General features: G+C 39.4%; 1 protein-coding gene across 1 annotated transcript; it reads left to right on the top strand.

Moving 5' to 3' along the window:
• Positions 1-1402: 1402 nt before the first annotated feature.
• Positions 1403-23124, top strand: LOC110734730 (peptidyl-prolyl cis-trans isomerase FKBP13, chloroplastic-like). The gene is made up of 5 exons (XM_021914869.1): positions 1403-1932; positions 4953-5045; positions 22662-22722; positions 22837-22905; positions 23000-23124. The coding sequence occupies exons 1-5, from the start codon at positions 1585-1587 to the stop codon at positions 23065-23067; spliced, it is 639 nt and encodes a 212-aa protein (XP_021770561.1). The 5' UTR covers positions 1403-1584; the 3' UTR covers positions 23068-23124.
• The last annotated feature ends 445 nt before the right edge of the window (positions 23125-23569 follow it).

Raw genomic sequence — 23569 nt, 5'->3', positions numbered from 1 at the left:
GATGCGTGGAAGAGAGACAAGAAGGGACGGTGGATACGGTAATAGGATGGGTTATCAAGCTAAGGGGCCTCAAGGGGAGGTGGCACACGGAGGAAAGAGTACCCTTGTCCAAACACCACTTCAAGCTAAGATTACGACCATCAGGGAAGGTGTCTTACAAGCACGAGAGATCAGCAAGTCTCTAGAAGTTTGCACGGACAGTGTGGAAGTGTCTATGGCCATCCAGAACCCTTACGCTACACCTTGGGAGGTGCGGCGACTGGCTTAGGATGTCCATATCCTTTGTTTTTCACTAGTTTATTTTTGCTGTAACAAAGTACCAAGGGGGGTCGTGTCTGATCCCTAGCCCAAAAAGCTAGGAAGAAAAAATGGGTTTAGATAACCCCGTGACTATCTTGTTTGCTCTTTGTCCCAAAAAAAAGAGGGGGCAATTCTACAATATAACCCTCTATTTTTGCGTTTTCTACGTTGTGCCCCATCTTTTTGAAAGTTACACATTGTAACCGTCAGGTATAATAAGTAACCATACGGTGACCTTGCTGTTATTCCGCCGTTATCAAATTCCGTTATGTTTCCATTATAAATATTTTTTGTTGATTTGCGTGTTGGAAAATGTTCCGTGAAGATTTTTGGGGCCATTTTGGTCCTTAAGGTTCCAAATTGAGCTTAGATTTCGCAAAAAAAAAACATAAATAACTCGTTTTGCATGTTAACAGATGTCTCGATTTGTGTTTCCTTATTTTTTAGGAGTGGAAATTGTTTAGGTAAGGTATCGAGGTTTGTTTATTAGTTCCAAATAAAGTTCGAAGTTAGCAAAAAAAAAACATACGTAATGTCTAATGTCTCATTTGGTTTGTTAAGAGATAACGCAATTGACACATAAAACGAGACAATTACATTATTTTTTGTCGATTTTGAGCTTAATTTGATTCTAAAGAACTAAATGACCTTAAACCTTACTTGAGCAATTTTCGCGGCTAAATAAATATAGCACGCAAATCGAACATTCTTTTAATATGCAAACGAGACATTATTTATGTTATTTTTGCATAATCCGAGCTCAATTTGGTCTCATAAGAACCGCAACGGCCCCCAAAACCTTTAATGAAATATTTTCCATCACGTAAATCGTTAACAAAAATATTAATTAGTGGAGAGTGAGCTCCAATAACGGCGATTATAACAACATAACGAAATTTGTTAATGCCGGTATTACAGCAAGGTCGTATGATTACCAATTTCACATGAGGGTTACAATGTGTAACTTTAAAAAAAATGGGTCACAACATTGAAGCGCAAAACAAGAGGGTTATAATGTAGAATTTCGAAAAAAAAACCAACTCTTCAATCGACTTACTATTATTATGATGGCTTAGGCTTAGGACTATTCAAAATACCTAATTCATATTACTCCATAGATTATCATTGAGTCGTGAGTCGTCTATAACGAGCCACGTAGCCTTTTTAAATACTACCAAAATAGAAATAATTTTGCCAATTGTAACTTTTAGATTACAATTTCATCTCTTTAGATCTCCATTCTCCAGTCTAGTTTGTTGTTAGACGGGTTTTTGTTTGACAAAAATGAACTCAATGGCATTACTTTCCCCTGCTTTCGCCACCACAAAAACACACAACACCAACACTTGTTATCAGCTACATAAAAATCATACGAGCATAAACAAACATTATGAACCAGCAACCAGAGTAAATGCTGCACATCCTCAATCTGCTTTGTTGCAGACTGAAATCGACAAATCGAATTCGCTACAAAGAAGACAAGTGATTGCTATTGGGACGTTAGCTAGTATTCTACTGCCGTCCCAATTTGCAGAAGCTTCTTGTGAATTGACTACATCTCCTTCCGGTCTTGCTTACTGTGACCAAATTGTTGGCACTGGTTCTCAAGCTGCTCAAGGCCAACTTATCAAGGTATATTATGTTTTTTCCACATTTTCTTACCACTGTCACTATATTTTCATTGGTAATAGTAAATTGAAAGTAGTTGTACATTTATCTTTATTTGGTTGCATTATCTTGGAGAAAAGAACAAAAGTAGTGATGAGGAAATAATCAATTTCATTTTCTTACTTGTTTACTTATATAATTCAACGGAGGGGCAATACCTTTTCTAATTAAAACAATTTAAGTTTAAATTAATAAAATCAAATTAATGTAATAGAAACGATTATTTCACCAAATGTCACTCAGTTTTAAAACATTAACCAAATGCCATCAAGTTTTCACAAATTCACTAAATGTCACTGAGGTTTAGTACAATATCACCAAATGTCATTTCCTTTAGTTGACCGTCAGTGTCTGTTAGTTGACCCCACCACTTGTCACGTGTCACCTTCCGATTGGTCCGTTTTTTAAAAATAATTAAAAAAACCAAAAATAATTAAAAAAATTAATAATTTAAAAAAAATTTAAAAAAACACAGAAAACTCCAAACCCCAGCCACCATCCCAGCAGCCACCAGCCATGCTGCCAGTCCCCGAACCCCAGCCGCCAGGACCTGCACTGGCAAGAGCGCCGGTAGCCTTCAGCCATGCTGCCAGTCCCCGAACCCCAGCCGCCAGGACCTGCACTGGCAGGAGCGCCGGTAGCCTTCGGCCCCCCTCCCTTTCCCCTCCTCTTCCCCCATCGCGACCCACCGGAGCTTTAAACACAAAATTCGAAATCCCACCCCTCCTTCCTCCACCACCCTGAAACCCCACCCCCTTCGTTCCTCTTGACTTCCTGCCAGCAAAACCACCACCATTGCTCTACTCCTCTGCCTTTTCCTCCTTCCTTCCATGATGTTTTTCTTCAAGGTATTCCTTTTGCTCTCCTCTAATGGTCAAATTTTTGTGAAAAACCCTAAAAATATTGAATTAGGGGTTTTTGTTTGCTCCAATCGATTGTATAGTGAACTATGAATATTTTGGTACAAGTTTAATGAAATTTGGTGTAAATGAGTAACTTACATGTTCCTCAATCTTTCATGCGTGAGCTTCAACGGAGCTTTAATGGAGTTTTTGTGCGTTTAGGAAGGGGAGGGGAAAGGGAGGCAGGTCGGCGGGCGCCGACGCGCCTACCGGTGAGGGTGCAGGTCACCGGCGGCAAAGGTTTTGGGGTTCGACAGGGAGGGGGTGGTGGCTGGGGTTTCAAAGGTTTTCTGTTTTTTTTTTTTTATTATTTTTTTTTGGTTTATTTTTAATTTTATTATTTTTAAAATACGGACCAATAAGAAGGTGACACGTAGCAAATGTGGGGTCAACTAATGGACACTGACGGTCAACTAAAAGAAATGACATTTGGTGATATTGTACTAAATCTCGATGGCATTTGGTGAATTTCTGAAAACTTGATGACATTCTGTGGATTTTTAAAAAATTTAGTGGCATTTGGTGAAATAACCATAATAGAAATGATAAAAACACAAAGCACAAATGGTAAAAAAAAATGGTTACCTTTGTGTCATTTCGATGGTATATAATAGAAATAATAATTATTTTGGTGGTATATCAAAATGGCGGATAGATATTTGTGTCAGTTTGATAGGAATAGAAATAATAAGTAGCACAAAGGTATATAATAAAATCAGTAAAAATAAAATCAAAGTACATAGAAATGTTTCCGGAATTTCATTATATATTAGAAAAGATTTTCTCGTTTTTAGATATGTGAAATGTTGAAATATCAAATCATTCTTTAGATCTAGACTTCATTGGCTCTCTATACTAGAATATGTCTGTATTGGGTGGGTTAAGTATTAGCGCATAACTGCTACATGGTAAGTAAATAGCATGAATAAGATGAAAGCACTGTGAAATTTGTTTTTCTTTCTTTGAATGTAATAAGGAGGCGTGATTTCATTAAATAATAATAGCATTCGGCACTTACAATTATATCTTAAGAGATCTAAATTCTAGTTGACCAAATATTGTATCACTGTATATAAATTGTCATCAAATATTGTATCGATGTTACCTATCATGGTTATAATTAGTACTACTAAAACAACTTATTCTCCGATAGTATAAATTACATTTATAATAGTACATTAAATATATCTCTGTAACGATAAAAAATTACGAAAATCATGTAAATTTACGAATTAGCCCTCCTATATGTATCCCAAATAAATAGCAGCTATGTGCCTAGTTGCAATAGTTGATTGTACCACTGACAGTTGTATCATACTTGTATGTAGACACTAGACAAAGTAGGGTAAAATTTCCGAATCACTTAGCAATTTGAAGTAGTACAGCTGTAACCCCTGTAATCGAAAATTTTCGATATCATACATAAATCTTAGACTTTTTGGCGTGTGGACTTCCTAACCTTTCATCACCATTGTACTAAATGGCTTAGCTTGTTAATTCAACCCGAGTTCACTTGTGAAAGATTCCGACCCAATAAGCCCTTTGTGTTACCTAATGAAAAAAAAAATGATACTGATTAAATTGTTACTCCATAATTACGTATGCAACTAAATTACAATAATGTTTTATATTTGAATAAAATGTGATGTGCTAATTGTGATGAATATGATTCATATATATACTCCATATTATCATAAACCTGTCATTTATACAACGTATTATCATAAACCTGTTATTTATGATAAACAATTTTAAAATCCTATAAGAGTTGACTAAAGTGATAAACAGCTAGATATCGCTTAAGAAAGGTCTTGAGTTCAAACCTCACCGAATGTAGAAAACTTTTATTGGAAGACTCAGCCACCATAAGCCAAGTTGTGCAACCCGAGTCGGATCCTGGTATAGTTGGAACTAAGCTTTGGTGAACCGAGTGGGCCACACTCAAAAAAATGATAAACAATTTCAATTACTTGTTAGACATTAAAATTCGTTCTTACACATATTTGTAACATAACAAGGAGTCATACCTAATTGTAATACAAAATTATTAATTGATTATTCTTGCTTTGATTAATATTACAGGCCCATTACGTAGGTAAATTGGAAAATGGTAAGGTCTTTGATAGCAGCTACAACAGAGGAAAACCATTGACATTTCGTGTAGGTATTGGGGAAGTAAGTTTTAATTAACTCTACCTATACCTTTTTTTTTTTTTTTTTTTGGTTGTGACAACGGTTAGAAAAGGGACTAATCTAGAGGTGATCAAAATTCGGGCCAGGTCGGGTTTTACTAAAAAAACACAATTAGCTAAAAAGATTCTAGTCAATGTAAGCATCATCCAAACACAATAATTAAGAATTAATTGCATACTAATTACAAGCAATCACTCAATTCATCAACATAATCTTAATCCATTTCCCTACAATAAAATCTAAGCAAACATGATGAAGGAAAACATGGAAAATAAGGTAAAACTAGAATTAAACTAAGAATCAAATAAGTAAATTCATTAACTACTCTAATCAACAATGAAATAAGCAAAAACAAGAATTAAACAAAGCAATAAAGGTGAGAGAAAGTTAGAAAATCTCATTAAATAGATGAGAAAAGAATCCACAAAATTGCTTTTTCAAGCTCTCAAATCTCCATTGAAATCCAAGCTTTCTCTCTGTAAAACTACTCCTAAACTAGAGAGAGAAAATCCTAATCTAACCCTAATCCTAATTAGAGGAGAGAGGAAATGTAAAACTCCCCGTTTAGGAAGTCTAAAAAGTCCTCTATTTATGTTACAAGAAGAGAAAGAAAGAAATCCGGAAAATAAGCTCGAACAAAACCCAGAAACCAGCGCCCACGGCAAGGCTTCTCCGAGGCATCTCCAAAAAGTTGCAACGCCTGGGAAGAACAGATGGTCGCGCCCGCGGCAAAAATAGCCGCGCTCGCGGCACCATGGGCCGCGCCCACAGTGGCCGGCAGCGTCTTGCAGATTCAAACGGCCATAACTTTTGTTCAAGGAAGCCCCTTGAGGTGTGCGACCTATCGTTGGAAAGTTCATCAATTCTTGTTTCCAAAGGAATTTAAATCGCCTCAATCTGATGCATAGATCAAAAGTTATGGCTGAAAGATTCACCACTACATTTTAGACCTAATACAACGGATTTTTTCGTTGTATTAGGTGTTAAAAACTGTTGTATTAGACCTAATACAACGGCTAGCAACCGTTACATTTGCTAGGGTTGGATTAGGTCTAATAAAACGGCAAAATGGACCTAATCCAACGGATTAAGCAATCCGTTGGATTAGGTATCTACCTAATCCAACGGATTGCTCAATCCGTTGGATTAGGTTCCTTTTTTATTTTTTTAGAATAACTGAACTTAATACAACGGATTGCTCTCCAATCCGTTGTATTAGGTCTTTCTTTTTCTTTTTATTATTATTATTATTATTATTATTATTATTATTATTATGATTTTATTATTATTATTATTATTATTATTATTATTATTATTATTATTACTGTTATTACTATTATTATTATTATTATTATTTTGTCAAAGTCCAAATTGTCCAAGTCTTAGCTTGTAACTTTTCATCTCGCAAAGCTTTTCATCCAACACTTCTAGAGAGATCTGAAATGGAGAATGAAGCATCCACCAATATGAAGAAGTTGTGATTAGAAGAACGGAACTCAAAAACGAAAAACAAAAAAAAGGAAAAAACGAAACAAAGATCTAGAAAACATAGATCTGAAAACGAAACAACAAAACAAAAACATAGATCTAAAACGAAGATCTGAAAACACAAAAAACGAAAAAAAATCAACAAAAAACCCAAAAAAAAACCTAAAAAATCCCAGGAAAAAAAATCAAAAAATATCCAAAAAAAACCCAAATAAAAAATATAAAAACCCAACAAAAGATTAAAAAAAAACCCAAAAAAAACCCAAATAAAAACCCAGAAAAAAATATAAAAACCGAGAAAAACGAAAAAAAAAAACAACAATTCGAAAAAACCAACAAAAAAAAAGTTAAAAAAACCCAGAAAAACCCAGAAAAAACCCAAATAAAAACCCAGGAAAAAAATATAAAAACCTAGAAAAACGAAAAAAAACAACTATTCGAAAAAACCAACAAAAAAATGAATAAAACGAGTGAAGAATCAAGAAAACGAAAAAAAAAACCCAGAACAATGAAAATCTAAAAACTATGAAAAACGAAAAAAAAACCAAGAAAAAAATATATAAAAACGCAGAAAAAGAAAAAAAAAACCCAGAAAAACCCAGAAATAATCCAAATAAAAACCCAAAAAAACCAAGATCTGAAAACGATCAAAAACGAAAAAGAATGTGAGAGTTGATGAGAAGAGACAGAGGGGGTAGATGAAAGAGTTGAGGGGAGATAGAGAATGAGAGGCGAGAGATGCGCTAGAGGGTTCTAGAGAGAGAGAATGAGGGGAGTCAGAGAGGTTTAGAGAGAGTGCGTGAAATAATGAAAATGAGAGTGAAATAATGAAAATGAGTTAATAAGAGGGTATATAAAGGCCCAAGAAAAAATCCCAAGAGAGTCTAATACAACGGTTTCTTCAATTCGTTGTATTAGACTCCTCAATCCGTTGTATTAGCTGAGCTAATACAACGGATGAGTTTATCTAATACAACGGTTAGTATAAACCGTTGTATTAGACCTATTTTAGTATAAACCGTTGTATTAGATATATCTAATACAACGGTATGAAATTAGCCGTTGTATTAGCTAATTTTGTACCGTTGTATTAGATTAAATATGTAGTAGTGAGTGAATAAGACTCGGTTTAAGGCCTTCTACGAGCTTTAAATTTTCTTGTCTCAAGCTTCTTAGCTTCTTTCTTAGCTTCAAGCTTCTTCTATTGAACTTTCTTGCCTTTTCTTAGGTTATAAGCATCGAAGAAAGAGTCAAGCACGTACACAAATAGACCAAGAGAGAAAAGAGCGAAAGAACACATAGAAAAACATGCAAATCAAGCTGGAAACCGAGCAAAAAGCATATTATTCACAACTATGGCCGAAAACCATAAACTAAGAAAAATATAACTAAAACAAGACTAAAAGGAATATAAATAACAAAGAAACACCGAAATAAACCTAAAACTAAGGGAGAAAAATGCCCTAATATGTGTCATAAATGACACTTATCAAGGTGCTCTTTCAATTTCTGGAATGCCGCCTCAGTATTTTCCCCCCATTCAAATCTAGTTTTCTTTTTGATAGCCTGGAAGAAGTAAAGGCACTTGTCACCTGACCGGCTGAGGAATCTCCCCAATGCCGCCAGACAACCGGTAAATTTTTGAACATCCTTGACAGTGCGGTGTGACTTCATGTCAATTATTGCCTGTACCTTTTCCGTGTTGGCCTTTATCCCCTTTGATCAATAAAAAATCTGAGGAACTTCCCAAACTCAACACCAAAAACACACTTCTTGGGATTAAGCATGACCTTGTGCCGCCTGAGGGTGGTGAATGTTTCTCGGAGGTCAGCAAGGTGATCTTTCTATAGCTTAGATTTTACTATCATGTCATCAATGTAAGCCTCCACATTCCTCCCAAGTTGATTAATGAAGACTGTATTAATCATTCGTTGGAAGGTAGCAGACGCATTTTTCAGCCCAAACGGCATCACTGTATAACGGAATAACCCTTGATCAGTGACAAATGTCGTCTTCTCTTGATCTTTTTTCCACAAGGGTCTCTGATGGAAGCCTAAATAGGCGTCCATATAGCTCATCAAGGCATGACCGGCTGTAGAGTCGACCAGACTGTCGATCTTTAGAAGTGGATAGCTATCCTTCGGACACGCCTTGTTTTGATTTCTGTAATCAACACACATCCGCCAGGTACCATTCGGCTTTTTAACAAGGACAGCGTTTGCTACCCAATCCAGGTAGTAGCATTGTCGAATGAACCGGCTTCTTTTTTGGATCCACGGCGAGTTTGTGGGCAGCAAGATCCGAGTTGACGCTTGACATCTCTTCCACTTCAAAGGCAAAAATGTATTTGAATTCTTTCAATAGTTGGCGCAAATCTGCGCCCAACTTGGCAAAAGCAACCGTTCCATTTACGGTTCGTTCCGGACGATTGTCATCTAGAACAATGTCAATATTTTCACCAGCCGGTGGGGGACGGAGATCATCTGACCGTTCCCCAAACAGTGATTGATATTGCTTCTCTTTTTTTACGGCCACTAGGTGGTTCGCCTTTCTCTTTTCGCCGACTGCTTTGGGAGCAAGTGTGGCTTCCTTGAAGTCATCAAGGTCAATAGGATCCTTGCCTTGGCCGGCTGCAGCCACAGTAGGCTTGACGTTTGAGAGATAACACTCCCTTTTCGTCTTTTGATCCCCATTCAGGGAACCCACTGACCCATCATCCCTCTCAAATTTGATCAACATGAGTGATGGGATAATGACTGCCTTGGACTCGTTAAGGGTTGGACAACCCAATTCCTCGACCACCAAGAACTTGACGACCATGTGTCGTCCCTCCCCCTTTTCTCCTTGCCGGATAGGTAGGTCAATCCTTCCCACCGGACGCACTACCCCTCCCCTAAAACCAACTAAGGGGTGAGAGACTTTGTGCATGCTGCTAGACTTGTACATGAGCATCGCCAAGCACCGATAGCTGATAAGGTCAGACGAGCTCCCAGTATCAATGAGGATCCGGCCCACTCGTTGATTTGCAACCTTACATTCGATGACTATGGGGTCATCATGAGGCCACCTGACCTTGCCCCGGTCCTTCTCAAAGATGATGACCTTAGGGAAGGTGGCTTTCGACGTCTGACCCTCATCCACTGAGTTGACCTCCAGCTTTTTGGTGTTGTCCTTGGTGTCCCGGATGGTAGGACCCCCTCCCGTGAAATCGCCTAATATAGTAAAGATTTGCTCTTCATCAGTGTCAGAGCTTATAGCAAGGTTGTCAGGCTTCTTGGACAGCTGTCCACTATTTGTTCTGGGGTTATCCTTGGACTTCAGCATATAGGACCTCAAAGCCCCTTCACCAGCCAGACGGTCTAGTAACCGCCTGAGGCTATAGCAGCCATTGCCTATAGCCTCATGGAAATGACAGTACTTGCTCTTGTCCTGGCTTTTGATGGGACTTTTCATTGTCGTCAGTTTCTCAATGGTCAACCGGCGTGTAATCTCCATGAGGATGGAAGAACAGTCCTTGTTGAATTCGTACTTGGGGACGTACGACTTCAACTCTTTATTTTTCTTCTAGGACGACTGACTAGAATGATCCGCCACCCAGACATCTTTTCTTTTCTTGTTTTCTTCTTTTTTTGCCGGCTGAGCTAACCGACTCTCTTTTTTGTTTGAATTTTTAGGGTCCGACGTCTGCTTAATGGCACAAAGCTCTGTCGCCTGTATATAGGCTTCGGTTTCCATTAGAGCTTCTTGGAGGGTAGCCACCCTTTTTCTGACTAAATTGAATTTGAAAGTCAACTTGTCTTTCAGACCCTTGAAGAAGTCTGTGTAGGCAACTTTGTCAAACAACCCTTGAGTCTGAATTCTCATCAGATTGAACTGCCTAACATAGGACCTTAGCCCTTCTCTATCTCCCTACTGAATAGCTCCCAAGTCAAGACTTGTCTTTTTGGCAAGCGTCTTAAAGTTATTGATGCAACAGCTGCCAGATTGCCAAACCATCGTTCGGCTATACCCTTCAATGTCGCCGGGAAGCATCAGCACTAGGAGGCGTCATCCAACCCCCTGTAAGTACATGAGGTTGGTATAAGCCATTAGGTGGTCTTCCGGGTTGGTGGTACCGTCATAGGTACCAACCAACGCGTTCTTAACCTTGACCGACGGATCTGCCTCGGTTATCTCCCTGGAGAACGCCAACGGCTATTCCCCAAGGTTTAGCAGCCGGAGTTACTAGTCAATGGGATGTACATTTTGTGCCGCCTGACCCCAAAGAGGGCCGGCTGCATGTATGGTGATCCATACGGCATGTATGGCTGTTGGGGCACGTACAGAGCCGGCTGGATAATCTGAGGGCTATTACATGCGGATATGCCGCGTGACTGACTCTCTCGGTTTGTTTCCGTATACTTCATTGAAGTATTCTGGAAACTATCTGGGTAAGTCGACGTTGAGGCCGACTCAGACAATTGCCGACTTCTCTTCTACTGGATTAACATCCAAGCATCTGAGTAAGTCCTTTTTTATCCATCCAGCTGAACTTGCTGGATGGCCTTCCTTTTCCCTAATTCAGGGAACGGAGCTTTGAAAGGTCGATCATGGGCCGATTTGCCCCCTTTGGTTTGGGGTGAGGAGTAGGCAGACGATCCATAACGTGCTTCTTCCCTGAAGGAGAAGGTTTCTTGGCCAACTAACCCTTATTGGTGCAAGTTGTTTATCAGGTCCTTGATCTCCCCTTTGAAACTCGTCATGAATTTCATGAGTTCGTCTCTAGTAACGGGAGCATCACCCTCCGTTGCCTGGGGTAGCCCAGCCGGCTTGACGGTTGGGTTCCTAGGACCAGCTTTGTCTTTGCCCCGTTCCCTTATATCCTTGGAACGAGTGCGTTTTGTTCTGAATGACCCGTCTAGGGCCACATAGGTGTCGACCTCAAGGTCGTCACCACTGTCTTGGTCCGTGTGGACCTCAGTTTCGGCCGTCGGCCATTTGCCTTTAGCAGGCGGTACAGACTCTGATGTCATCTCAGAAGTACTCTCCCCACAGACGGCGCCAAATGTTTTGGGGTTTTTGGAGTCCCTAGGGAGAGTTACAATTCCAAGAATGCGCGTTGACCGTCTGTACCTACAAAACCACGAAAACTCCGGTTAGGTGGAGTTTTGCCTCCGACGATCAAGTTAGAACGTGTTCGGATGTATAAAAGTGCGAAATGTAATAAATGAGGTTTTTCCTCTATTTATAATGTTCGGGGATCAGCTCCCCTTCATGAGTTGGAGTGCCACGTGTCGTCAGAGGATTGGGTCCTCCAGAACCTCTCTAAGGCTGACACATGTCAGCATGCTATTGGTCCACTTAGACAGGGTATTTTTACCCTAAACAACAACCGAGGTGAAAATGTCGATGAACGTGTGTTTCATTCGGCAATGTCATTATCCTGATTAGGTGGCCAACATAGTTTTAGTCAAGAAGCCGAATGGAACTTATCGGATGTGCGTCAACTATAACTACATCAACAAGGCATGTCCCAAGGATAGCTTTCCTTTGCCTAAAATTAACCGATTGGTTTATTCAACAGCCAGACATACCTTGATGAGTTTCATGGATTCCTATTTTGAATTCCATCAAATCCCTTTGTGAGAAGAAGATCAAGAGAAAATAGCATTTGTAACAAGGCATGGGTTGTATTGTTACAAAGTAATGCCGCTCGGCTTGAACCCAAGCCACATTTTAGAGACTTGTGAATACGATCTTTAGAGATCAGATCGGCCGGGAAATGGAAGCTTACATTGATGATATGATTGTTAAATCAAAGAAGCCGGCCAATCATCTGAGCGACCTCTGAGAAACATATATCGAACTCAGGTGGCATAAGATAATGCTAAATCCAAAGAAGTGTGTATTTGGGGTTGAGTCCGGCAAATTTCTCGGATTTTAAATTGATCAGCGCGGCATTGAGGCCAACCCTAAGAAGATCCAAGCGGTCTTAGTAATGAAATTGCCGAGAACCATTAAAAGAGTTCAGAGGCTGATCGGCTACTTGGCCGCCCTCGAACGATTTTTGTTAAGACTAGGGGATAAGTATCGCTACTTTTTTCAAACCATCAAGAAAAATGCTATGTTGAAGTGGACAAAAGAGGCTGAGGAAGCCTTTATTCTGTTAAAGAATCACTTGCATACCCTCCCTCGGCTTGTTAGTCCACTCAAAGTTGAGAAGCTATATATGTATCTTGCCATTTCAGATCACTACTCCTTAAGTGCGTTCCTACTTGCTGAAAGTGACGACCATCAGATCCCCGTGTATTTCATCAGCCATGTGTTGCACAACACCGAACTTAGGTATCCACCTATTGAAAAGTTCGGCTTAGCATTGTTCATGGCATCAAAAAAGTTAAGGTTATAATTTCTTGCTCATTCAATTATGCTTTATACAGACTAATAGTTAAAGGAGTCGTTCACAACATTGGAGGCCAGTGGCCGAATGCTTAAATGGGCCTTAGAGTTGAGAGGATTTGATATTACATTCGAACCTAAAAATCAATCAAGGGTCAAGCCTTTGCAGATTTTTTGGCTGAGATGATAAGGCCAGACCTACTGCCGGTAGGGGATTAGATATGGAAGGTATTTGTTGATGGAAGCGCAACAACAATCGGTTGTGGGTCTGGCATAAGTTGTTTATCTTCTAAAGGAGATAAAATTGAATACGCTTTAAGATTTCAGTTCCAAGCATCCAACAATGAGGTCGAGTCTGAAGCCCTTCTGGTCGGCCTTAGAATGTGCAAGGCGGTTAGGGCAACAAAAATTGTTGCTTGTTCGGATTCTCGATAGTCAGCCAAGTGAATGGTGACTACGAGGCTAGGGAGCTGACAATGATGAAATATCTTTAAACGATGAAGGAAGAGGCCAAGGGGCTAGAGCATTTCACGCTACAACAAGTTTCTCGGTCTAAGAACAAGTTAGCGGACGCCATGTCCAAGCTAAGCTAGCCTCCTCGGCATCATGCGATACTCCGAGATATGTGTTCTGGGAAGTTAAGGCCGAAATTATCTCGTGTAAACCATTGACAAAAATTCCACATGGACGGACAGAATTATCTCCTATCTTAAAGATGGAATTCTTCCGGATGACCCAAAGGAGAGTCGTGTGATGAAGAAAAAGGCGGCATGGGTTTAGATGAAAGGAGAGAACTTTCTCCAGAAATCATTTGTTAAACCATATTTGAAGTGTGTTACACCTGAGCGGGGGCATGAAAGTTCTGAACGACCTCCATTAGGGGCATTGTTGATCACATACAGGCAAACGAGCTTTAGCTGAAAAGGTGACCCATCTGGGGTATTACTTGCCGAGCATGAACTCGGACGCTAGAGTAATGGTGAAAAAATGTGATAAATGGCAGAGATTCACAACCTTCATCCACCGTCTTGCGAATAGCTTGTCGGCCATAAGTAGTCCACTTCCTTTACAAAATGGGGCATGAACATCTTAGGGTCGTATACTCATGCATCGGGGCAGCGGCGGTATGTGCTAGTAGCAGTTGACTATTTCACGAATTGGGTGGAGGTCGAGGCTGTCCGAGGGATCAAGTGGAAGAACATAATCACATGTTGTGGTGTTCAGCAACCAATGGTGTTAGATAATGGGCCACAACTCTAGACCGATCATCTAAGAGATTGACTTAGCGATCAGGGCATAGCACACTTCTTTGCTTCGATCGGACGGCCAAAAGCTAACGACCAAATTGAGGCTTATAACAAGTTGATTTCCAATGGCATCAAGCAAAAGCATGAGAAAGAAGGCGGCGTATGGGCTGATGAGTTGGTCAATGTTCTATGGTCCATGCGAACAACAACAAAAAATGTAATAAGACAGACCCCATTCTTTTTAGTCTATGGTGTCGAGGCCGTGCTCCCAATTAAATTGTACGAGCCTACTCTATGGGTGATGTTATATGGTGAGTTGGCCAATTGGGAGGCCATGAAGACTACCTTAGACTTCCTTCCGAAAGCTAGGGGCAACGCGACGCTTAGACACGAAATATATCATCTAAGATTGACAAGGGCATATAATCGAAAAGTATCAAAGCGGCCGCTTAAGATGGGTGCTCTGGTTTTGAGAAAAATGGAAGCGGTAGGCCGAGTAAAAGAAGATGGCAAGCTAACCCCTAATTAGAAAGGGCCCTACCGGTTCTGAGAAGAAGTGCTAGATGGTACATACCGTCTCGAAGCCTTAGATGGACGTTGTATTCCTCGTACTTGGAATACGGAAAATAAAAAAAAATATATTATGTATAAATTTATTTGTACTTAGCCAAAAAATTGTATATAGAACTAGGTCTAGCGACCGAGCTATGTAATTAAAGTCGTACAACCAAACAGTAAAATTTTGACCGAATTAATGTAAAAGTAAAACATTGTTAATTAAATTATTGCATAAATGTAGCGTACGTCTAACTAATATTGAGCAGAAATGCCACCTAAAAACAGAATCAAAGGTTGCTAGAAACATGGCAGCTCGGCCCCTAAAAGGGGCAATGTTGAACGGTTAGGAGAAAAACCCGGCAAGTTCTCTCCCAACTTAGAAGTTTGGCCCTCGAATAAGGCTAATGTGAAAAGATGAGTGAAAGATCTATCAAAGGTCTCTCTCAGCAAAACAACTCGGCCATAATGGTCAGGTTGCTATGCAATCCATCCGACCATGAACTTGGTCGGATGGATAAGAAATGAGGTAGCCCTAAGATGTCTAAGGCATTTTAAGCATAAGAACAAGGGCATACCTAAGCTATTAAGCCATATAAATACTTAAAAATTATCAAATTGATATCATATTGAATTTGAAATTTCACCAGTATATCTAAAAGATAGTATCAAAGGACGACTTGACACAGATTAAACAAAAAGCCAATCAAACAGCCGCATATGAAAATTCATTCGACATTTGTCTAGTGCAAGGGCAATCATTATAATGATTTGATTAACTTATTAACCGTCATTAACATGCAGTATTTTAGGTCGTTACTAAGATACCTTATTGAATGATATTTGTAGTCCTAAACATGCAACTAAACAAGTATAGAGGCAAGTCAAGGGTCGAACAAAGGGAAACAATTAAGCACCACTATTTATCTCCTAATGTTAATCTAGTTCGGTCAAGAAATATGGTTGGTAAAGTAATGACTAAAGGAAATAAAATAACAATTAAAACAAGCACTAGAGGGAAGGATCAAACATGCTATGAACTCAACAATGCTAGGCATCGGGAAATAGGTTTACATGCAAACCAAGAAACTTGTACAAGGCAATATCAAGAATACCCTCTAATCACCTATCGGGATTAAGAGCTTTCCTAGCTAGCATACACTTACACTATCATCGTAAGGCATACAATCTAAAGTCATGCAATAATTAATCACCTAATGACTATTCCTAAATCACACTATCGTCATGATTTAGTTCAAGTCACTCAACCGCAACATGCATATGGCCATAAACATGGAGTGGCCAATAACTATAAGCACAAGGAAGATTTAATCACAAATATTCCAAATTAACCTAGCCTAACATACATCAAACTCAAAGAATACCTTCGCCAAACCCTAGCGACTAGAAACTACTCACTATTCATAACTACAACTACTACAATCATGCTAAGAAGCATTATAACCAATGAAATAGTAAGAAAGACAAGGTTTTTATCAACCAAACTAACAAAGGTAGAAACTTCAATCATAATAACAAGAGAATATAGAGAAATATACCAAAGTCTTCATTGAAATCCAAGTAAAGAACCATACATCATCCAAGCTCCAAGCTTGACCATACACCAATATTGCAAATACTTCTTCAAAAACTAAGAGTAAAACTAGTGTTGATGGGCAATGAAAATACACTAAAAACTATCAAGATTTTTCAATACCAAAGTGGCTAAAATAATACCTAGAAAAATTCCTCAAAAGCTCTCATACAAGGTTCCTATGCTAAATTAGCCTAATGATAGAATGTTCTTCAATGTTAGCCGTCTTTTTTCCCTTTTGTTGTTTGAACTGAATTCGGGATTTGAATTCGAAGCAGACAGGCGCAACCGCGCATTAAATGATGGCGCAGTCGCTTCTCGAAATACTCTCCCGTTTTGCCCTTATTCCTTCTGTCTCCGAATTAACGGCATAAAACTCTAGGCGAATCATACCAAAAACGTACTAAAATGGACTAAATTAATATTAAAACTACTAGAAAGGACTACCCTAAGAGTGACATAAATGTCACTCATCAGTCATACCCTTCATGCTATAAAATCTACTAGGTTAAATAAACCTCTTTGAATATGCACTGTAAAAAATACCGAATAAAGGGGCATACCCTCAGTATATGTTCATTCATACACAAAAACACAATATAAAGGCATAAAAAATTGCAATAAGTACGAATGAAGAGGAAACATAAAGCTTGCATAAATTAAAGCCGCTCAAACAGGCGGGAAAATTTAAATTGTTACATTACAAAACCGCTCAAACTTGGCGGCATAAATGAGATTGTTCAAAGCAAAAATAAAGAGCACAAATATAAAATAACAGCAGCTAGAAACGCCAAGCTCTTTACGCAGTCGGAGGCTTATCACCATCAGTAATGGCAGCCTCATCCGTCTTGGTCGGCTTCTCTTCCCGACCGACTTCTTCTCCTTGTCTTTTTCCTTGTCATTGTCATCATCCTCATCATCACTTTGAGGAGAAGAGGGGATTTTGACGAACTCGGGAGTAGGCAGCCCGACAGCCTCGGCATCCTCCTTGAGAGAGACGTGGTTTAATCTATGGAAAAAGAACTTATGGTAGTATGGTACCTCGCCCCTATCAAACATCATGGCAAATGCCTCCTCAAAGCGGTTATTCAGCTTCTCCTCGGCCGCATGCTGTAGTCGGACCGCCTATTGAGGGTCGATCGGCTAGGGCGCTTTGAGATGTTCACACAAGTCCGCAACGGACTCGTTTAGACGCTCAACCTCAAGTTTGAAGGAGTCCACTTCATTTAAAGCCGCCTAAAGGGCTTGGCGATCGAGTCCACCTCAATCTTTAACTTCTGAGAGGGCTCAAAGCCCTCCTTCCACTAAGAAGCGTTAGCGACCACCTCATCTCTCTCTTTTTAAAGAGCCTCCCGAGCAAGCCACTCTGCCTGGCCGATTTCTCAAATAGCGCATTAAGGGCGGCCTTGTGTCGGATCTCTTGCATGGCTAGCGTCCCGATATTTGCATCGTAGATTTTATTTATCTCTTCCCAGGCCGCCTTGATTTTCTCTTGCTTCTTAGAGTGCTAATCCAAAAAGGCACTTAGTCAAAGAAAAAGCTGCATTCGGACATAAATCAGTTAGCAGAAGTAAAGCCTAAAATAAGCTAAGCACCAACGCTTAGATAGAGTATGGTTACCTCGGCGCTGCAGTTAATCATAGGATTGAGGAGACCCTCATCTATCCCGTGAAATTAGTCCCGCTGCTACTTAGGGACAACCCTAAGCATGGCATCCCTAATGGCCTTCCGGTCTTCTCTAGTAAGTAACTGGCCGGGTAGCTGCATGTTCATCTCTTCGGCAATGCCTGCATCAATTACTAAAAGGTTAGAATATTGAGGTAAAAGTGGAAATACCAAGTAAACAAGTGCTATTCATACCTGCCGAAAAGGATGGAGGGGATGGTGGTCAAAGTGCAACCGGATATGTAGGTTGCTGCTGTTCTCTAATATCTTGGGTTGACCCTGCTACTCATCGACCGCCCGAGAAGCCTGCTCAAACAAAGTAGTGTCCTCAGCATGCAGAGTCGAGGCGTCATGGCCAATCGTTTTGTGAGGGGACGACTCTCTCCCTTTGCCCATTCGATCGGTTTCAGCATGGACCGCTTTAGTTTGAAGATCCATAAACTTGGAGCCCCCACTAGGTTTCAGGTGGGATGGTTCTCTTGTAGACTACTTTGAGGCAGTCTGTGGTGTGGTTTTTGCCACTTGAGGGGAAGACTTGGCCTTTGAGGCTATAGTTTTCCGAGTCTTGGACGCCTGGCCGTCCTTGGAAGCAAAGGTCTGTTGCTTCCTCTTCGGTCTAGGAGTGGACGCCTGAAAGAACAAATAAAGCTAATTGAGAAATTGTGTCCAAACAAAAGAGGAAACGATACCCTTCCCAACATATCAGCTTGGAAATATAAATAGAAGATGTGTTGTCCGAGTAAAAATTAGAAGGATATCTTTTCTAACATACAAACTCGGCAAAAAAAAAAAAGAGTAATCAATACATCTTTATCCTGTTCGTACTATTATTGACGAAACTTGTAACGCTCCAGGCTGTAGTCGGACATATTGGTTTCTCCCTTTTGTTCGGCGTCAAACTTCAAGAAAGCCTCGTCCGATAAGAAGACATAAAAATCAAGTGTTAGAATATTTTCAAGCTACAAAGAACATTTGAACGTGCAAGACACAAGGTTTCACCTTGAGGGTAATTCGGGTATAGGGCGAAGGTCGACATGAACAGTAAATCCCTAAGCTAATCGGTTAGTGGAATCTAATGGGACGGAACAAACATGAACTTCCCATCCTTGATCACATTTTTTACCTTAAAATAATCAAGTTGTCATTGATTGGGTGGATGGGCGGCTTGGTGGGCTTATGACTCCCATGGCCGAGCTAGATAGGCTCGGAATTGAAGCGATTCATCCGCAAGTTGAACTGCACGTTTTTTGTCTTAATGCGGTAGAATCGGTGCTTCTAGTCACGCGACTTGGATGGTTTGTGCAAGACTACCAATTATTCCTCTTAAATGTTCAAAATAAGCCACCCGCCCGTCTCTACATCCAGCCGCACCAAAGAATGCATCTTGTAGAAAATTGGGATGTCGGGGGTCATGCCTTGTTTAACGCACGTCACCAGCAAGCTAAATATATTTACCCAGTTGATTCGCAGCTGCTGAAAAATGGTAATATTGTATTCGTCCAACAGGTCCTGAACGAATGGATGTAAAGGGAAGTGAAGTCCCACCTCCAAGGCAGCGTGATAAATGCTGAAACATTTTCATCTTTTGGACTCGCCTTCTTAGCGTGGTCACTGAGTAGGAACGTCTCAGAGCCTAGATGTAGTAGCCACTCTCATGTTTGAAGAATTCCTTAAACTCCTTGACTTTATGGTTCAGAAAACTCAAGGCCACATCGCCGACAATACAGGCGTATGGGTCTTTGTAATTTATGGCATTGGGCACTAAAGCCGCTTGATAAGAGTTCAGATTCTCACCTTCATGTTCAGCAGCCTGAGGTTCAAGGTCCCGAACCGAACCAGACTCTAATGACAGCACCGTGTCCTAAGCTGCGGCCTCGGTCGAGCTCCTTCCCTTGGAACCTTTGCCGACCTCGACTAGAATGCTGCCCTCTGGCACCAAGGGTCTCTTGCATTTGTCTTTTTTTTTTTCTCATCAGCGTCCACCTAACTTCCTGAAGGAGCTATGTGAGGGGGCAAGTCGGACTGCTCGAGCCCAGACGGCCTGGCCTAGCTGGTGTTTTGGGTTGCATGTTGTTGGGGATTTCGGCCGGACGACCTCCCTGGCCGAACCTAGCGTCCGTCTGAATTATGGAAGGAGGCCTCTCAGAAGATAGTAACTCGGACGGCATCAAGACCAAGCTGGTGTATTGTGAAAGGTGTTCTACCGGATTTCGGCCAGATGCCTCAGTTTCCCCTTCCCTGATCCGTCTGGAAGAAGACCAAGAAGGTGTATTTTGTTGAAAATTTTACCTGGACAAGGAGGCAGTGATCTCCACAACCGTGCAGGCATTACCACTGAACGTTACATCCGTGGTCTCCACTTTCGTGTCATTCAGATTTAAGGGTACGAAGGATTGACCCTGTTGCCGTTTGGGTTTCTCGCTGCATTTCAATCATACGTTCCTACCGTACGCGCCGTGTTCAACTGTAGGGACATAGAAAAATAGGCGGGGTTTAGTTGGTATGTACTATAAAGGGACCCACTTGAAAGAGAAGAGGAGTTGGCTCCGTCCACCCTAAACTTCTCAGTCCTAGGCGGATGGCCAATCTCATGAGGAGAGACAGACGAATTTGAGTGTTGTGTTAGGTTTTGTTTAAAAATAAAACAAGTTTATGAATAAGAAAAAATAAAAGAAAAAGCAGATGGTTACCTCTATACGAGTAGAAAACTTAGGAAACTTTGAAGATCCTAACAAACTAAACGGCAAACTCAAGAAATTCTAACGGAAAACTCAAATGCTCAGCGAAGCTCTTGTAGATCTAGGAAGAAAGTCACTTTCTCTCCCTAAAAGCTCTGACCTCTCTCTAGAAACCACAAAAATGCGAAGTGTTTCCATGAAGTCAAACAGGCCTTATTAATAGGCAAATTTATGGGGGGTAAAATTGTAAATTACCTTTTTACGTATAGGAGACTAAATGTCTTTTTTTTCGAAAAAGCTAACCTAGAAGCTTACAAAGTTAATCAAACCGTTCTGTCAATAAAGACGGGGAAGGTATACGGTTACCCAAAAGGCACATCAAAATGAACAGCCACGTCACTGAATGTGAACTGTTAGTTTGGAAAATATAGAGGACATGTGCCTCACCCGCTAGCAGGCGGCACCACTCGTCTGTCTGATATCAAGGCTTTAGTCCCATGTGAAATTAGGCGGATGGCCTAAGGTAATTAGCCTAAAGAAGATTCTCCCAGAATTCAGACGGATGGTACATTCCACCCATTCTAAAGGAATTGCTCAAAAGTCGAATACTCGAACATATGCAAATGAGTGAAAATTAGAGGAGGTGACCCAAATGGTACGAGCCACCCCCTCTATGGGGCAAATGTTTGGGGTAAAAATACCCAACACGTGGTCCTATTCTACATTTACACGTGGCCCAAAAAAGGGCGACAAATGTCCTAATAGGAAGATGACACGTGGCAAACATATGGGCACCTGAATGAAAGAAAGTCTCCTTACATTAAGAGGCCTAATTCCCGATATATGTTCATGAAAATGGCATTGTCTAGGACACGTGTCGTACATTGGTTACGCCGCCAATCAGCGCCCACCATTCTAGGTCACCAAACCCTAGATGACACAAATTCCAACCCCTATAATTACCCCAATCATTTATGATGGGAGGGGTGGATTAAGACATCTTATTTATTTCATAAGAGTTTCTATAACTTCTCTCTGCTTTCTCTCTCTAATTATTTTTGTTTTCCGCTCACTAACTTAATTGTTGAAGCAAATATTTCATCAAACGGAATATTCGTTGTTTTGCACGTGTCTGCAGCCGTCCAGCTATAATCAAAACCTGTAACTCGTGGAATCCCAAAAAACCCCTAAACATATAGCCTTAAGGTCTATGTATAACATTTTCTTTTTAAAAATAAAAAAATTATTAATTTTTATGAAGTACTTTATATTTGACTTTCAAAATTCATAAACCAAAAATGAAAACCACGGTGATATCAAACGGGTCCTAAATTGTCTAAATGTTATCTTAATTAGGGGATTATATTAGTATTTATTTCCTTATGAATAGGTTATGAGGGTGAAAATGACTTATGATCGTTATGAATAGGTTATGAGGGAGAAAATGACTTATGATCCTTATGAATAGGTTATGAGGGTGAAAATGACTTATTATAGGAACAATCGGGTATTATATGAGATAAAAGGCTAAATGGACATGTGTCATGTTCATCTAAACAATTTTGGATACCAATCGGGTTTGGAGTTAGTTCGGGTTCTAACCATTTTCAATTAGGTTAAGTAGATTGTTGGTTAATATCCGGCCTAATATTTATTTAGCATCAAATCATAGAGTATCATATCAAATCAATTGTTGGTTAAATTAATAATAAGCTAAGTTTGATCGATTCGAGTTTGGGTCACTAGATAACCCATTCATGTGGTATGGATTGGGTTCAAATCTTTGCTAATTAATTTCTTTTTTGGGTCGAATTAACTTTTGTCCGCTGCTTTAATGTGACTTCTTCTTTTAATTTTTTTTTTTTATATATTTATTTTTTTTTTTTTTATGTCTAGTAGAAATGGTAATTTCCCATTTCACTTGTATGGTATAGGATATTGAAAATTTTGTGACTGAAAATATTATAATATCTTTTTTTTACTATTCTTAAAGGTAATCAAAGGATGGGATGCAGGAATATTAGGAAGTGAAGGTGTCCCTCCTATGCTTGCTGGTACCACATATATACTTTGATTTCTCTTATACATACATATAGTTGTTATAATCATCTTCGATCATATAATAGTATAAATTATAATTAATTATCATTATTGTGGTACTAAACTAGGGGGAAAAAGAATGTTGATGATTCCTCCAGAGCTAGGATATGGCATGAGAGGAGCTGGTTGTAGGGGAGGTAATAAGTAACAGTACTTTTTATAAACCTTAGTTTTTATAATCCTGAATAATTTTTAAGTATTATTTACAATAAGCTTCTCATGATGGTGTAGGTAATTGTATTATACCTCCAAATTCCACCCTATTTTTTGAAGTGGAGTTCTTGGGAAATGTCAGATAAATGCAACTTTCTATTAACTCACATTGTCAAAATATGTTTCGGATACAAGTTGTATCATATACTTTATTATTATTATTATTATTATTATTATTATTATTATTATTATTATTATTATTATTATTATTATTATTATTATTATTATTATTATTATTATTATTATTATTATTATTATTATTATTACAACTTTCTTACAAATGTAAAGAAAATTACTAATACTCCTGTCAATATTCTTTCTTAAATGCCACATTTGTAATGACAATTGATGAGTGACAATTATTCACTTATTGGGATTTTAGTTATTCACTTTTAGGTCTTGTTCCCTAATGCTTGCATATTTTTCCTTTTTGTTTTAAACTATCAATCAATAATATAATACTCAAATAGACACTAGAAATGACACGTGTTATTTTCTGGTGCTGTTTTTTTCCTCCAACTTTTTTTATAGGAAAATATTAAAAAATCTTAATATATATATTTTTTTTTGTTAAATATCCCTTGATTG

Source organism: Chenopodium quinoa, unplaced genomic scaffold, assembly GCF_001683475.1.
Source record: "Chenopodium quinoa cultivar QQ74 unplaced genomic scaffold, ASM168347v1, whole genome shotgun sequence".
In the NCBI taxonomy this organism is placed as follows: domain Eukaryota; kingdom Viridiplantae; phylum Streptophyta; class Magnoliopsida; order Caryophyllales; family Amaranthaceae; genus Chenopodium; species Chenopodium quinoa.
This window is presented reverse-complemented; position numbering and strand designations above follow the sequence as displayed.